The 18,112-nt window shown below is 42.6% G+C and overlaps 1 protein-coding gene across 1 annotated transcript; it reads right to left on the bottom strand.

The window, feature by feature from the left end:
* Window positions 1-282: 282 nt before the first annotated feature.
* LOC105853746 (chromosome unknown open reading frame, human C17orf78) lies at window positions 283-12,868 on the bottom strand. Its single transcript, XM_012726066.1, has 7 exons — window positions 12,811-12,868; window positions 11,528-11,614; window positions 10,519-10,767; window positions 4,674-4,791; window positions 3,344-3,461; window positions 2,277-2,399; window positions 283-360 (listed from the first exon to the last, which is right to left on the bottom strand). The coding sequence occupies exons 1-7, from the start codon at window positions 12,866-12,868 to the stop codon at window positions 283-285; spliced, it is 831 nt and encodes a 276-aa protein (XP_012581520.1).
* Between the last annotated feature and the right edge of the window lie 5,244 nt (window positions 12,869-18,112).

Raw genomic sequence — 18,112 nt, 5'->3', positions numbered from 1 at the left:
AAAGGAATAGGATCACAGCCTGGCCCCTCCTTCCTGCCATCTCCTTGCTTACTTAAACACTGCTTTCATTTTGGTTGTTTCCAGTTTCTCACCAACCTTACTAAGCAGTGACTTTGATGGCTCAGCCCAGGGTCCCCCTTCAGGGGCTTGGTATTGCTGTATGATTAATGTCCCTGTGGAAGATATGAGTGTGAAGCTGGCAAGAATCCGTTCATGTTAGTTAATCATAGACAGAAGACAGCGTCGTGTCTTTCCGTCTGTGTGTGAGGCAGACCAACGTTTTCAGAAGTATGTCTGGCGGATAACAATGATCTCTGCAGCTTCCTCTGAGCTTGATGAGTTGGGAGCCTCTTGTCCAACCTAGAGTTCAAAATACGAAAGGTAAAGAAGGATACAAATGGAGATTTCTTTGTGTGCCAACAAAGAGGTAATTAAATCCCACATATTGTCAAGTACACATCATTTTATTCCTGCTACTCGGTAATTCTAGGAAAATTACTAGCTGGAGAAAAGTGCACTTATGTAGAGCATCTACCACTGGTTAAAGCCTATAGCCCACCAGCAAAGAACCCATGCACCACTTGTTTGACACACGTGCCTTGAACAGAAAAGGGTGTGCAGGAGATTCTTTGGACTCTACTTCAATCCTAAAGTCAGGCCCAGATAATCCTCCTGTGTCTGCAAAAAGGCAGAGTTTACGGGTTTATCCCATTCCTTCCTCACTACCCCTGACTCCATGCCTGCCTGATTTTGTATGTGCTATATAACTCTTTGACTATTATGAACAAAACTATGATTTTTCCAGTCTTTACTTTCTCTTTCCAACTAGTATGGAAGTATGGAACTTGACACATAGAAGGAAGCTTTTCAGCAAAATATTGTGGGATAGACAAGTAAGTCAATAAGTACAGTACAGAAATTTAAAAACCTAAATTTTAATTCTGTTTTGAATAGCTTTGTGACCTTAGCAAAGTCACACAACCCCTCTGAGCCTCATTTTAAGTATCAATAAAAAGCAGATACCTGCCTTTCTACCTCTCAGGGGTTTTGTGAGTCTGACATGAGGTCAGGTATATAAAATTTCTTCTTAGTTTTACTAATTCCTTTGTCATTTAGTAGCTTATCATGTTCAGGAAGACATTCAGTCAGAGTTGCTATTACACTGTTATCTCGAATCTGGGCTAGACTTTTTAGTCCCCTTCAGCCCATTTCCTCCAGTGTTCAATGAAACGGTAGTAGTATTGATTGAAGTGAATAACTGAAAAAGATACCATATGGGAAAATCATACTAACCTGCATGAATTCATTAGCAAAAACAAGATTATAGAAAATGTTGACCTAGACCAGAGATGACAAATAAGTTGGCACTGGCTACCTGGAACATGGTGATAAGGACGATTCTGGGGCCATGCCTGCCAGGAGAGCGTACTATGCTTTGTAATCGACTCAGAATTAAGGAGTGGCAGCACCTGTACTCCCCTGACTAATCTTTAGCCCTGTTCTCAATGCTCTACTTCTGTAAGAGTGTACACCTTGTTTAATTTTGCAGGTATTGGGCACCTTGCCTCTTTGCTGAATGACTTTAGTAGACATGGCAGAGAAGATACCCATCAATTTCTAGTATTCAGAGGTCAAGTCCACTGCTGGTGGGGAAATTGGATTTAAATCTCCCACACTAAGCCAGTGCTGTGGTCTCACAGGGGCACAGTGACCTGATAGTCCTGCCAGGAAACCCCAGGAAAGGAAGAAAGAAGCTGCTTTGACAAGTTTCAAACTGTTCCAGTGTGGCGCTTCCTATGCTCCATCATGAGCAGAGTTACTTGCAGGCAGGATGCAGTATATGTGTACATGTGTACATATGTATGTCCCTATGTGTTGTCAGTGCTGACACTGTAGTTTTGGGGGACTTAAATGAAATTAAGTCACAAATTGAGGTGCAAAGGTCCTATGAGTCTTGAAACCACAGGCTTCATTAATTTCACAGTAAGTTCACCTCTGTTTGGGGAACCTGTTTAAAAAGTTGTATATAAGATTCCTGGACCCACTCTCAACATGCTGACTCAGTATATCTGGGACCCAGAAATATGAATTTTCACGGAGCTCTCTATTATGGTACAGCTTGCCTGATGTTAAGGAAACAGTAATACAAGTACTGATTTTCTAATATAATAAAGAATCACCCACATTGCTTCCTAATGGAAGCAGTTCCCCCATCTCCCAGCACCTCACTAATAACCCATTTTCTCCAAATACATGGCATAAGCCATGCCAAGAACACTTTCCTTCTCAGGCTGAGTGGCACGTTGGGGTTCAGCGTCCTCCAGTTGCTGGTCCCCCTGACTTTGCCTTCTCCATGGCAGCTGGTGTTGGCATAATTTTCTGGCCCCCAGGCATTGACACTGAAAGATGAAAGTGATTGGTGTCAACTTCAGGTGTCTGGCAGGCATTTGATTGTCCTCCTAAGATACGTCAGTCCACTTGAAGAAAATCCTCGCTCCTAAAGAACTCGCGGTTTCGTGGGGCTATATTCCTGTTGTACTGTCCCAAGAGGAACTCAGCTTTGGCTCAAGCCCCTCCTACATGCCAGGTGCCTTTTAAACAGGATCTTAATTAACTTTCATGTTACCACAAGAGACATATTCACATTTTAGAGATGAGATAGCTGAGATTGGAGAAATGGAACAATTTCTCCAAAGCCACTAGGCTAATGAGTATGAGCGACAGATCTGCTCAGACAGCTAACACATATACTAAGTTGGTGCAATACTGTGCCCCCCTTTTCTTGGGATGTTGACTTTGTCCCCAGAATTGCTGCTGGTCAAGCTAAAAGATAGAGTCAGGTGGGGGGCCTCTCACCAGAACAGAAATCTTGGTATGAGGATATCTGCTAAAAACAGCAGGCAGACATTATGGCCAGATCCGCATAGCCAGCTACACCACCTTGACAGGAAGCTGAGTGTTAACAGGGACCAGAATAGGATGTTTTGATCAGGAGAACCAATGGAGCCCCCAGGCAACAGTCTCTACTTCCCCCCACCTAGCTTGTACTAGACTATTAGACATCCCCAATCCACATCCCCACCACACACATTCCTCCCCATACTTTCCCACCTTTCCTGAATCTGACCCCCAACAAATGTGAGACTGGCCCTGAAAATAGGTGCTGCATCTCCAGAGGTGGGAGCGCCTTTGAGATGTCTTTCCTCTGTCCTGTGCTGCTGCCGCCCCTCAAGGAGACAGGATACAAGCTCCAAAGTCTATGCTTTTCTCATAATGCTAAGCTGCTTGTGCAAAAGGTGATCTTTATTGATTGTCTGCGGTCCCAACACATTAGCACACTCACCGGGCAGAGGACTTTAAAAATAATGGCAGCTCCACTGAGCAGCAAGATGGCAGCAATCAGGACTTTGACCACAATGCTCCATTTCTGCCTCTCCTCTAAGTTCTCATCTTTGTCTAAAAGGAAGGAGAGAAGCAGAGAGGGAGAAAAGAGAACTTGATTTGAAGTTGCCTGGCTCACAAGACTCAGAGGCTTCCAGCCTGATTCAGAGCCAGCAGCCGAAGCTCGACTTCAGAGTCAGGCGTGGGTGGGTATGTGGATTCTGTTCTAGCCTCCTGTGCAGCTTCTTGCCCATGTGCCACCTGCTCTGGGATTTGGGGTTTGCCACAGTGATCAAATAGGACAGACTCTTGTACTGTTGGGGTGGAAGAACAAGGATTTCTAAATTCCTCTTTCACCAACTGCCCTCTCTCATGGCCTCCACTGTTGTGCTCTGACAGACACACCATCGAGGATTAGAAAATCACCTTCTCATCCTTTTGGCTTGAATAAGGCACAGGTGTAACAGGTGAATAGGCATTGCTTCTGGGTGATAAGCATCTAGCTATTATTAACAAATGCTTCATGTGCATCTGGTTATTACTAATCTTATGTTTACTTTTCTTCCAGTAAGGGCCCATTCTAGAAGTTTACAGAATCTGAGTCCTGGTCAATTTTGGGAGCTGTTTCCAAAAACTGCTGATGACAGCACTCACTTGGTTGTTATCATCCCTATAGTGACTGCTGGGTGTTTAGATGTCGCCTGGCACTACTATAGTGGCTGGTCTTACCTACCACATGGACAGTTTGCTTGTCCCCTTGCCTTGCTTCCAGGTTAACTTCCTTTTGGGGTTAAGGGCTTTTCTTTGTTTCTTGCTTGGAGGACCTTGGGTTTTGGTTTTGTTGGGGTTGTTGTTGGGGGGTTTCCCCAGGGCCAGGTTCGGACCGGGTTTGGTTTGCTTGAATTCCCTTGTTGGGGGGGGCGTTGGGCGGGCCGGGGGGGTTTTGTTTTGTTTTTTTTGGTTCGGTTCCTTGGCCGGGGTTGGCTTTTTTGTTATTTTTGTTGGGCTTTACCCCCTTGGTTCTCAGGGGGTTCCGTTGGGGTTAAGGGTTTTTTATTGTTTTCAAATTCCAACCCTTTTTTTTTTTTTTTTAGGGGAGTTTGTTTTTTTCCCCCATAAGAAATGGAGTGATTTTCTAATGTAAATTCTATAACTTTTCAGCCTTCAGGAAAATCTTAAAAGACCCAGATTACTATTGGGCTAAAATGTGTCTTTTTCTTTCTGTTCTTGTCTCACCCCTATTTATTTCTGTACCTTGTTGTTCCAGAGTGCTAGGATAATAATGATCAATTCTGATAGTCTTCGCTGCTTTATTCTTGGGAGCCATGGAGGTGGTGGTGATGAAAAAGGTCTTTGATGAAACCCCCATCACCGGATAGACCTTGCATTGGGAGAGGCCTGGTAAAAAAGCTGCAAAACAAGAACGAAGCAATGAAAGGGCAAGTGAGGAAACTTATCCAGCCTTTGATTTTCCCTGATGAAACTCTGACTCTTTCCAGTTGAAGTTAAACTTTGTGGCCCCATTGCCCTGTCCATAGGTTTAGGGTGTGGGCACCAAATCACGCCCAGGAATAAATGAGGACAGAGATACTAATAAAAGATAGGAATTAATTCCTCTGGGGCCTTTGATGAATGCTGGATCAGAGTAGAGGAATAAAACATATTTTGTTGGCTTATCATTGTTGGGACCATAATAAAAATAAGAATGGAATGCATATACTGCTTTGAAAGTTTCCCTCTTTAATAAAGGTGACTCCAAAGTCCAAGAATAATGTACACTATTTAATTTGCCTTAGTGACTGCTGGGAGTTTGTCTAGTACAGTCTGAACAAATGCGTAATTACCCTGAGAGGGAATGGGGGATGAAGGGGACACTGGAAAAAGGAAAAACCACTCAACTTCATGCACTCCTCAATCTCACTCATTCAGCAAATAATTAAAAATTAGTATTATATGCCAAGGACACCTTCAATAGTTTGCATGTATCAGCTGGATACACTTCAAAAGGAAAACAAAAAAAGGGGAGGGCAGGAAGAAGCATAAAACAATACGTACATTAAAGTTTCTGGTATGTTAGAAGGTTAAATGTTGCTAAAAACAAGTTAAGGTTGAGCAAGTAAAGGAAATAGAATGATAGAGTAGCTGTGCTTAGGCAATCTGCAAGGCTGGCCTTCACGAGGTGAGACTAGAGCAAGGAGTTGAAGGAGGTGAAAGGATTAGCCAACGGGTGCCTGGGGAAGTGGAGACCTGGGCAGAGCGGACAACTTGGGTGGGCCCCCCCGGAGGCTGAGTGTGCTTCGGAAGAAGGGCAAGGAGGCCACAAGACTGGAGTGGGGCGAGCCAGAGGAACAGGGCCTGCATCGCGCAGGACTGGAAAGTTGGTGGAAGGACGTTGGTGTTTATTGATTGACTTGGGAATTCATTGCAAAGTCTTGAACGGAGGATTGCTGGAATGGCTTTGATGTCTAAGTATCTGTGGACTAGTGTGTTGGAAACTGACAATAGGCGGACAACAGGAGAAGCAGAGCCTGTTAGGAGGCAACTGCAGAAAAACCCAAGCGAGGGCCGATGGTGCATCAGCTCTGCCTGGGAGTGGTGACACGTGAATGGATTCTCCGAGAGTCTGAAACCAACTTCACTTTCCTCCAGAAATGACGTAATCCAATTCAAACAGTGGTTTCTAATCCATTTTTAATGGTCTTCTGTCATTGCTTATTAAGTTCTTCAAGTCCTTTTTGAATTTTCCTCTTTTGCATGATTGGGTTCAGCTTATGTGGAAATGATAGTTCTTCAGATGCCAGTGGCCACAGTGCCAGTCACTGGACGTGAAGTCTCAAGGGAAGGGATAGTCCTAGCTTTTAGTTCGATCAGGAAGATGGTGTTGGCAGAGAGAGGCAGAAGTAGAGAGAGAACAGGTTCAAAAGCACAAACCAGTATTCTCAGCAGGGTGCACACCAGTTCTTTGACATGGTAATGTGTGTGTCTTACACAGACGAGGTAGAGATATCCAAGGCTCACTTTGGACAAATCACATCAGTTCTTTTAGCTCTGGTTTCCTTATCTGTAGGATGGTTCTAATAAAATAATTCTTGGTCTTCCTACTTCACAGGGGTGTGGTAAAGATCAGAGACAAAACTGAGAAAGGAGGTGCAAAAACACTTTGCATAATGAGTGACAATATAAGTGAAGAGGGAGGAAAACCCAGAGAGCCTCTCTGTAGCGAAAAATGTGCCCTGTAGCCAGGCGACAACAGATTTCAAAGTGCCAAGTCTGCCCACCTCCCAGGAGTCGTGCCTTCAAAGTGGACATAGTCGGCCTCACCTGTCAGTGTATTTTCATTTTACCTGGCTTCTAAATTAATGTCCATCACGTTGATAGCTCATCTCTGTTAGGTCTCTTCATTTAGGCAACTTAGCTTTAAAACGTGGGTCATGTTTGTAAATGTAAGCGCATTATTTCCAGAGATGATAGAATTGCAATGTTAGCTTTTCTTTGGCAAAGGATAGTTGAACAATGTTCCATTTTCAGGAAATATACAAACATCCAAATAAATTTATGAAATGAATAGCCTAGGAGACAATGCTTTTGCTTTATTACATGATATCTTATTTTAAATAGGGAACATTAGGTATATTGCATTTATATAGCTATCATCCTCAGAGATAATTCTGTATTAATACTAACAGATTGAAAGGGCTATTTGAGAGATTGTACAGGATTGGGAGTTTCTCATCTAAATCTTGACTTTTTAAAAGATTTTTTAAAAAAAGATTTATTTATGCATACAGAAATGGGGGACAGGCCAGATGCATAGAGGTGAGGTGAGAGGATACACCAGATCGGGGAGCAGATCTATGAAGCACACTGCTGAGGGGAACAGTGGGCGGGTCAGGAGAGGTCTGCCGCGCCATGTGGATCACCTCCGGGGTGGGGATCAAACACATGTCAAAGTGGCTTTAGCTTCTTTGTGCTATGTTTTAACCCGCTGAACCACCAGGGAGCGTCCTTAAAATATTTATTTTTACTTATTTATGCATAAAAGAACTGGGGTGTAGGCCAGAGGCGGGGAAGAGGTAAGAGGATTCACTAGAGACATAATGGGGAGCAGAACAGGCAGACATACTGAAAAACATTGCTGGTGGGAGTAGCAGGTGAGACAGGAGAGGTCTGCTGTGCCATGTGGATCAGCTCCCTGGCTGGGGATGAAACTCATGCTATAGTGGCTGGCTACAGCTTGATAGTATTGAAACTTTAACCCCTGCTCCACCAAGGAGGCCCTAAATCTTTGTTTTTTAAAAATTTTATTTATTTATGCATATAAGAACTAGGGTACAGGCCAGAGGTGTGGGAAGCGGGAGTCAGAGGATTCACCAAGGACAGAGTGGGAAACAGAACAAGTTGCCTAGTTTGACTGCTGAGGGGAGCAGTGGGTGGGTCAGGAGAGGTCTGCTTTGCCATGTGAGTCAGCTTGCTGGCCAGGTATCGAACTCAGCCTACAGAGGCTGTGGATAGCTTCATAGTGTTGTGCTTTAACCCATTGCGCCACCAGGGAGGGCCCTAAATCTTGACTTTTTATGTGTAGAAATAATCTAGTCATGTGTAGAAATCACCTTGTGAAAGGTGATTTCACTTGTGACTACAGCCACTGTAGAAATTAAGTAACTTGTCAAATGTGATAATGTCAGAATAATTTGATTTTATTTCTCCTATATCCCACAAGTAGTTTAATGTTATTTCTCCTATACCCCCACAATTTCACATGGGGTAACCAGACCTCAGGAATCTGTTCACATTAATCATATTCAAAGCAGGTAGTCCATATATTACTGACATAAAATATTGACACAGGAAAGTGTATCTGTGAAATAGAGAAGACTGGATATTTTTCTCTTCTATGTACCTTGTTCTAAACAGGTAGGTCACCATGACACTTAATGTATACTCAGAAAATTTTCTTGATTTAATGTAGAATCTGAGTAATAGGAACTAGATGGCATGAACTATGTCACATATGACAAAGCCCTAACAAGTCATCTTTTTCCACCAGAGGGAAATGTCAGAATACTACTAATAGATATTTTCTTCAACCAAATTCTATAAACCAGAATAGTCTCCATCTTCCATTTTTCTACACTCTATGACAATCTGATGAACAACTGTGTTGTTGCAATACGATATCGTCCTTACAGTTTCAGATTCCTCCCTTGCTCTGGGGACATCTCCATGAAATGGAACTGACTGTTTCTGAGTCATCCTCCTGTGCAGACTGATGTCATCCAGAGTGTGGTACCTTTGGAGGACATTTCTTATATGACCTTATAAATTTGACTGTTGACCTGATTTTGATTTCTCCCTACTTGGATTCTGTCCTAAGTATTCATCATGGGCTTAAGTTCACAGTAGGCAGTTTCAAACTTAAACTTGGGTGACATTTCCAAAGTCCATTCATAAATTGATTGTTTGAAATTCATTATTGTTCCATAGAAGTATATTATGAATGATGATTAGGTCCATGAACATCCACTAAGCTCTCCAGCCAGTTCAAGTAGTATAAGTACTGACTTAAATTTTGCATTTGGGAACCAACCAGGGGAAAGGCGGGAGAAACTCTTCTCTCTCCCTGATGGTAGGCTAGTCCAAGGCAGAATTAGGTCAGGCTGATCTTTGACATCTCTCCCTGCCTTTATCCTCCCTGTTTTCCTTGCCCCAGACTCCTAAGAGTTGGGTCCTGAATTGTCCATGTCTACAATGCATAGCACTGCATTCAAGGAAGGTCCACCCATCCTAGAATGCGCCAAATTCCAACATAGCTTATGTTCATCAGTCCCTTTCACAACTGCAGTTGACTCCATGAGGGGAGTCACTTGCTGAAGAAAAACTATCTGAGTGATTGTTTACATTAATACTGAGTGACTGGAAGTCCCAAGCCCTGTCAGAGGCATCTAGTTTCCAGGGCTTTTTTGCCTCACATATATTATCAATAAGAAGAATGAAAACATTCGTGTCCTGTGAGGGTATACATTTTACCTGAGCCACATCCCAGAACCTACTACATAAATCATCCAATCGCTAGTCCTGGAAATATAATGTAGTTTTTGAAGGTTTTTTTTTTTTTTTCCTATTCTGCTTATGAAACCTAAAGTGTCCAATTTTACTTTTCCAGGAATGCTGTAGTAGCATTTAGGTGCAATGGACTTTTTGGAAAGGGGAAAACTGCCAAGACTAATTTACTGACCACAGACTACTACGCAGAAGGAACGAATAGGAGAAGCATGAGAGAGCAGAGGCAGAGACTGAAGGCTGAGTCAAGAGCCACTGGCCACCATCTGCAGGGGAACAGCATTCTCACAAGGGGATGGAAGTAAAAAATGGAACAACCACTGTGGAGAGTAATAAGCAATATCTATCACATGTTCAGTGTAGCAGTCCTACTTCTTAGAATTTATTCTACTGATAAATTGTGGATGCAAAAAGAACATTTAAGGTAGTTGTTTGCAGCATCATTTCTGTCTGGAAAAGGTTGGAAACAACCAAAATATCCATCAATAGGGTACTGGTAAAGTACAGTTCAGCCATGCAATTGAATATTATACAACTCTGAAAAAGAAATGAGATAAATTTGTACATATCTACATAGAACAACCTCTAGAAAACATTGTTATGTGGGGGAAAAAAGCAAGGTAGAGGTTGTAGGTTTGGTATACTACTGTGTGTTTTAAAAATAACTGCATCCATACAGGTCTTCAGTATCTCTGGAAGGAAATTCAGTACCTTGATAATAGTAGTTTCTTCAGGGGTAAAGGGACCTGGAATGTTGAGTATTTGGAATGAGAAGGAGGCTGGCTTTTCACTGCAGATCTGTGCTATTTGAATACTTACTGTGTGTGTTGGAGGTAAATGAAATCCAAATGACCCTTGTCAAAAGAAGACGGATCCAAACTGGAGATCAAGTGAGATCACAGCACGTCAAGGCTGACAGGTCTGCAGGGATCTGAGAACCAAGCCTCAGAGAGGCGTGGTCTGTCCTAGAGCTGTCGATTTCCTGAAGTTCTGATGTTCCTTTGCTCTACTTGCCTTTATGAGTGTCGACTAGACGCCAGTACTTACCTCCACCTCCATCTTACTTTCCAATCTCACCTTTGCCTGTCAGAAGGGATCCCGTCTGCAATGTGGTGAACGTGGGGGTGAGGTAACAGCTTGAAGAGTTAGTGCTGTTTCTGTGGGGAACAGCAGTGATTCTTAGGTTCTGCAGGGTAGGCTTGACCTTTGGTCTTTTCTCCAAATAGACAAGGTTGACTTTCACTTTTCTCCCAGAGCCAAGGCACTGTAGGGGAGCCATTGTCCAGTTTTGGGTGAACGTGTGCCTTTTGGCTTCTGCCAGAACCTCTGAAAGTAGAAAAGCCAGGCAGAAAAATGAAGTTAGCTCTCAGTCTGAAAGGTGCCCAGCTGAACCACATCCATTCATGTCCCCTGTTAATCCCACTGATGCACTTTCCTCTCGCTTAGTCCACTTCTTCCTCGGTGTGTATTCCTGGTACTCAACATACCAGCTCTGCCTATCCTCCTTCCTGCTGTGGATTCCATGAAGATGGGTGACTGCAGCAAATTCAGCCTAAGAAATGCTCACAGATTGTTTTTTTAAGTGCAGACACAGTTGGGTGTAGCCTCCGTCTCTTTCTCCATCCCTGTGTTCTTGACTTTTATAGCCATGCCTTAGGTAATAGCAGTTTACTAGAAAATTGGTTTCTAGAAAGACTCTTGGAGAGATAAAGATCTTTAAAATAGCATATTTGAGGCCCTTCCTGGTGGCGTAGCAGGTTAAAGTGCAGCGCTGCACACCAGCCACAGCGTTTTTGGTGCAAGTTCGATCACCGCCCCCAGGTGACCCCCATGCTGCAGCAGAGTTCCCCTGACCCGCCCGCTGCTCCCCTCAGCAGTGTACTTCATCCATCTGTCTGTTCTGCTCCCCACTCTGTCTCTGGTGAATCCTGTCAGTGCCCCTGAGCCTCTGGCCTGTACCCCAGTTCTGTATGCATAAATAAATAAATTTTTAAAAAAGCATATTTGACATGAAGGCTAGGAAAAGTTAAGTATCTTTCAATAGTGAAAAAATGACAGCGACTTTCAGGAATGACCCATCCCCTACCTTGTGTTAGCACATCCCTGGTGCTTTTCATATCCTTTGGGGAGACTCCCGGTAGTAATTCCATGTGGCAGCTGCTGTCTCTGAGTTCTGGGAGAGACAGAGACAGAAAAAAAGGTCAAGATTTACTCTTCATAATTCTGGGCACTGGAGATGGAGAGTCAAAGAAGTGCATTTCACAAAACTTGCAATTAGGGAGATCAAACACTCTCCAGAAGACTTTAAAATACATAGGTGTAGGAGTTAGCTAGTATAAAGAAAACTTAAGTTACATTAGCTTAGTTAATGAAAGGCTAACCAACCCATTCCTTCAAACACCGCCTCTGTCTTTTCCCTCCTCTTCTAGTTACATTCTTACATGAGAAAAATTGAAAACATGTTGTCTCTGTAGATTTCAGTGGAACCATAGGTCCTATTTACATTTTTCGGCATGCAATTCACAGGACAGTTTTCTACATCTGTTAAGTTTTTTACTTAACAGCTATGTGCTTTTTGGCCTTATCTCTCATTTTAGAGATGAAAAGTTTAGGGCACTTTGAAAAAAATCATGTTTTAAATAAATATGACTTTACCAAAGACAATAGTGGTGCCACCCCCATGACACCCTTCCCCTTAGCTCCCCTCACAAAAGATTATCCCTCCATATTTGGATCTACAGCTTTTAAAAAAGAAGACAACATCTTCTTGGAGGCCTTTGGTGTTGACGATATGAAAGTGCAATGGCACCGCCAGTAAAGAAAGCAAACTGCCAGTGACAGACTCTTAGAATTAGTTACATGAACAAGATAAAACAACCCAGCACCTTTCCTGATGACTTCTCTCCATGAAACAGCTGTATCTCTGGGTTGAATAATCTGTGTCCTGCTTAGAGGCAAGAGGATATATGGGGTGACTGAAAAGCATGACCTCCTGGCTATTGGTTCCATTGCTGTGTGGTGAATAGACCTCACCACACTTTCTAGGCTCCCCTTGGGTTTTCTAGGATACTAGGCTAGAGAAGTACTTACCTTTATTTATTTTTAAAGATGTATTTTATTTCTGCCTACAGGAAATGGTATGCAGACCAGGGGTGCAGAGGGTGAAAGGGTTTACCAGAGATTTATCAAAGTGGGGAGCAGAACAGGCAGATCTACTGAAATGCACTGCTGAGAGGAGAAGCAGTTCTGCTGTGCCATGTAGGTCAGCTCCCTGGTCAGGGATGGAACTCAGGCCGTCACAGTGGGGCTTTGCAGTGGTGCTGAGACTTAACCCCTAGGCCACCAGGGAGGCCCTACAAGAGTACTTACCTTTATCGTTGGCACTGTAAGATGCAATGATCAGGCTGAAAACCAAAATGGTATCCATGTTAGCTTGAGCCCATGCTCCTTGCGGAGTCTGTGAGCTGCTACTCTGTCACGGCCCTTTGCACACTTGTCTTCAGCTGCTTTCACTGCCTTGGAACCAAGTTGGACCTTAGGAGAATCTAGCTCCATTCTGAAGACCCAGGAATAGAGTTGATTGGAGAAAGGACCAAGTCTACTCGTTAATGATTGACTCAGTGTCTTCTCCTGCCTTCACCGTGCCAACATCAGGAACTGTAATTACAAAGGTTTCCCAGAGGAAAGTGCATACATATCAAGTGATATACTTAATAAATACTTGCTGAAAGACACGTAGACATTAACACGCATGCTCACTGACACAGGCACATAGATTTATGCACCAGCGTAAGGAGATACAGAGATTTCTATTAAGGAATGTGAATTCTAGAATAAAGCAAGAAATTGGGAGTGAGTGAGTTGCAGTGAAAAAAGTACTAGACTAGGAATCAGTAGAATTGACATCTTGTACCGACCCTGTTATTAACTACTGCACTTAGGAAATTGCTTAACTTCTCTTCATTTTTGCTTTTGTACATGGAGTGTTCAAACCAAATGGTCTCTAGAATCCATTCACATAAACTCATATTAGCATAGATAGGCATATCTTGTTCGGCACGTTTTCGTACCCCTGAGTATAGGTGGGCCACATTCCCATAACTGAGAGGACTTGAAGAAGAGCTAAATAAATACAACAAATGAGTGAAACTGCAGGCAGTTTGGGAAGGTTTGCTTGGACAGATAATACTCTTTTAGTGAACAGTATAGATAGAGAGAGAAAGATGTTTTATTGCTGTGTTTTATCATACAGTTGCCCCCCTTTATCCCAAAGTACTCACATCCTCTTTACCCTTCCTTTCTGGCAACCAGTGTAGTTGTTTACATAATGCTTCACATAATCTTTGTGTAATCTGATAACAATATAATTCTGGTATTAATAATTACCAGGTAAGTAATAATTGCTCAATCTGGTAACCAGTCTAAATCTGGAAACAAATATAGTTATTTTTCCAATTCTGTCCTTCACCATGTAATTATTCCCTTTATCCCAATTTGCTTACCCCCACTCCATTACTGTTAACCTTCTGGTAACCACTAATTGTTCTTATGTAGTCAAAAAGTTTGTTTTATTTAGTTCATCTCTGTGTCTCCATATGAGTGAGATCATTCATAAGGTAGCTGTCTTTGGTGGGATTTTTAATAGGTTGTAAAATACTTCATAATTTAAAAAATGCGTTTATTTTTATTGAAGTAACAGCACATTAGAACATTGCAAGTTCCAGGTATTCATCATTGAATATATACTGTATATACTGCTAAAAGTCCAAATCCATCCTAACCAGACCATTTTTGTAGTATTTTTGATATTCTATGTTGAACTATTTTTGATATGAGTTTAGAGTATTATTAAAAATTTAAAAAATTAACAGTATTATTTTTGTAGAATATACATCTATTGTATTTCTCTGTAGACTTCATGATTAGGTGATTCATAAAGTAGAAATGAGGGTCCGCTTAGATCCTCTGCCTAAGTCCAAAGCCTCTGCAGTTTTTCTGCGTACTATAAATTTGTTCCCCATTAGAACCAACATAGGGTTCACTATGCATAAAAAAGTTGTAGAAGCTGACACTCTGATAATGAAAAGCTTGATTCAAAGCTTTTCACGAGGGAATTCCTGAGATTAGAGTCAAATCATAATTTAAATGCCACTGTTTCCTGACACTTCAGCCTGAAATCCGGCTAAAATAATCATTAAGGGAAATCTTGGTGGTGCGAGAGCCATCCTGATGGACAGCAGACATGTTGCCTGGAGTATGGAAGGAGGAGAGGAAGTGCTGCCCACCCAGTCACTCCACCTCTTATTCTTTTACTCAACAAGGGTTTATTGTGGGCCTGCTGTGTGCCAGACACTACTGTAGGCATGCACAAGACCTCATCTGTGCTCACTATAACAATGGGACAAAGATGGGAAGCCTGGCGGGCAATGCGATGGGAAGAGCAGATGGGTTAACAATAATGTACAGATGCCTATAGAAGATAATTAAAGGTTCTGATATTTGCGCAGAAACAAACAGGCTAATAAGGTGAAGGCTTAGTGGCACAGCTCACTTTAAATAGGGTGGGCAGGGAAGACTTCTTTGAGGAGGTGACATCTAGCTAAGGAAACTAGGGGAGTGGATGGTATAGAAGCCATGAATGGGGAGTATTTAAAGGAATGGTCACTGGTCAGATATTGACAGGTTGTATATAATGACAGAACGTCCACTGGACTTGACAATTTTGTAAGAACAGGTCCAGGGCCTTCCTAGTGGTGCAAGGGATTAAATCTCAGCACTATGAAGCTATCACAGCAACTGCAGCACAGTTTGATCCCTGGCCAGGGAGGTGACCACATGGCGCAGCAGACCTCTCCTGTCTTGTCCGCTGCTCCCCTTAGCAGTGTATCTCAGTCCATCTGCCTGTTCTGTTCCCCACTCTGTCTCTGGTGAATCCTCTCACTCCCCGTACTTCGGGCTTGTACCCAAGTTCTTGTATGCATAAATAAATACACCTTTAAAAAAGAAAACAAAACAGGTCCAGAGGAGTAGTAGAAGTAACAGAGGGTTCAGAGGGAATTGGAGGTGAAAATATAGCTATATTTTCAAGATGTTTTACTATGAAAAGGAAATGAGGCAGAGAAGTGACTGACTCCCTGCATCGACTGGAGGAACATCGATGCCTCAAACCTTCACTGGTCCAGAGCCCACCACCGCGTTCCTCTTCTGGCTGTGGCTGCAGGCTCTCAGCAGGGCAGGTGGGTGGGGCAGAATAAAGGCACAAAGGCACTGCTAGCCTCCATGGTTTTGGTCTGTGGTTTTCTTTCTTTTTTTTATTTTTATTTTTATAATAGTTTATTTTTACATATTTTTGTGCATTTTCCCATCTCAGTTGCAATCCCCTAAGGTTTCCCATCACCAAATCACCCATGTGCCATCACCATAGTCCAATGCGTTTCCCTCCCCCCACTGTTTTTGATCCCATTCCCCACACCATCCCCACAAAATGTCTCTGGTCTATAGCTGGTCATCGTTATCATTATTTTCTCGCCTGTTCCATTATATTCCTGCCAAGAGAGAAACCATCCGGTATTTTTCCTTTTCTTTCTGGCTTACTTCACTAAGCATGATCTTTTCCAGCTCCATCCATGTTGCTGCAAAAGGCATGTGTTTTTTGATTGCTGAGTAATATTCCACTGTATATATGTACCACATCTTTTTAATCCAGTCATCCATTTTTTTGGCATTTGGGCTGTTTCCATGTCTTTCCAATTGTGAATAAAGCAGCAATAAACATGGGGGTGCAGTTATCTTTTTGAATCAGTGTTTTTGTGTCTTTTGGGGGATTGCTGGGTCGTAGGGAAACTCCATGTTTAGCAGTTTGAGGAACCTCCAAACAGTTTTCCATAGTGGCTGTACTCATTTGTATTCCCACCAGCAGTGCAGGAGAGTTCCTTTTTCTCCTGGTCTGTGGTTTTCTTAACGATTACGAGACCTTTTGTTCCTGTAAATCTTCAGGCACTCGCCCCCGCCCCCATACTCATTTGAAGTTCTCCATAGATTAACTCAGTAGATTAACTCCTAGAGACAATGAGATAGTGCTGCCACCGTGCGGCAGGGGCGGGAAGGATCTGAGGGCTTGCTCTTCTCATTTTTTTGTCACAAGGTGGCAGAGAAGCTCACTCTTCCCAAAAAGAACTTGTGTGTGGACAACGGTTAAAGGGAAGAATTTTCTTTCATCAAGTCTCCAACCCATCCCTTTTCCTATGTGCCTCACAGCCCTAAAAAGTCAACCAGTGTTTTGGGGGCAGCTAGACTGTGGGGTGCAGAGAACCATGAGATCTGTATCAACAAATCAAAAGATCTTGCAGCAGAGAAATAGATGTTTGGATTGTTTTTCGAAGTGTTTGGAGTATTTGTGGAGAAGAGGCTCTTTTTCCTGCTCTCCTTTCTCCACAATAAAAATATCAAATTTAGGAGGAAAAATAGCTGTACCAGGTGTGTATTATGATGCGTGCTAATCAGAGATGACTGGAAGAAAGTAGGAATAAATAGATTTATCAGGGTGGAGCACTTGACAAGAAACCAGAAGGCTCACCTTGGTTCTAGTTGAGGCTCTGTAACTGAGTCACTTTGAGTAAGAAATTCAGATAGTTCACTACTTTTAAAAGGGAAAATAGTGGTTGGGGGAGAGAAACAGTTTCTAAACTATTGGCATTTCTTTTCTTAATTTGGGAGGCGGTTACATACTGTTCACATTATTATTACTATTATGAAAAATATGTTTATATTCTACATACTCATACACTTCTATATGCATGATAAACTCCACAATAAAAGTACTTAAAATAAATCAACACAAAATGTCACCCTTAAAAGTAAGAGTAGGGGCTCTCCCTGTGGCACAGCGGGTTAAAGCACTGCACTGAGAATCTAAAGCCACTGCAGCATGAGTTCAATCCCCACCTTCCCCGGAGGAGATCCACATGGTGTGGCCGACCTCTCCTGACCCACCCGCTGCTCCCCTTAGCAGTGTACTTTGTAGATCTGCCTGTTCTGCTCCCCACTCTGCCTCTGGTGAAGCCTCTCACTGCCCCTGAGCCTCTGTCCTGAACCCCAGTTCTGTATGCACAAGTAAATAAATCTTTAAAAAAAGAAAGAGTAGTATAATAATTTTAAAGCTGAGGGCCTCAGTTTTATTTGTTGCTCTTCTTCTGCGCTGGCTTCTGTGTGTTGCTCTTCTTATGTTATGTTTATGGAGGCAAAATTGATTTACAACACTGTATATGTTTTGGGGGATAGATTCACACCTCCACAAATGTTTGTTATAACACCATGCCCACCACCAAAGCCCCAATAATCTTCTATCATGGTTGGACAACATGGTTTTAAAGGCTTCTTTCAGCTTTAAAATTATTATTTTTTAAGATTTATTTAATTTATTTATTCATATAAGAGCTGTGGTGTAGACCAGACGTACAGGCAATGAGGGGATTCACCAGAGACAGATTTTGGAGCAATACAGGTGGATCTACTGAAACACACTGCTGAGGGAAGCAGTGAGTGAGACAAGCAAGGTCTGCTGTGCCCTGTGGGTCAGCTCCCTAGCAGGGGATAGAACTCATGCTGCAGTGGCTACAGATAGCTTCCTAGTTCTGAGACTTAACCATTTGTGTTATCAGGGAGGCCCTCA

The sequence above is a fragment of the Condylura cristata genome, unplaced genomic scaffold, assembly GCF_000260355.1.
Source record: "Condylura cristata isolate star-nosed mole 26May11 unplaced genomic scaffold, ConCri1.0 scaffold00017, whole genome shotgun sequence".
Taxonomy (NCBI): Eukaryota; Metazoa; Chordata; class Mammalia; order Eulipotyphla; family Talpidae; genus Condylura; species Condylura cristata.
This window is presented reverse-complemented; position numbering and strand designations above follow the sequence as displayed.

Coding starts and splice junctions, on each gene's coding strand:
- LOC105853746 (XM_012726066.1), bottom strand. CDS start 12,868: ATGGATACCATTTTGGTTTTCAGCCTGATCATTGCATCTTACAGTGCC. Junction 10,768..11,527: donor CAGGGATGTGCTAACACAAG/GTAGGGGATGGG, acceptor TTCTACTTTCAG/AGGTTCTGGCAGAAGCCAAA. Junction 3,462..4,673: donor AAAGCAGCGAAGACTATCAG/AATTGATCATTA, acceptor TCTCTCCTTCCT/TTTAGACAAAGATGAGAACT.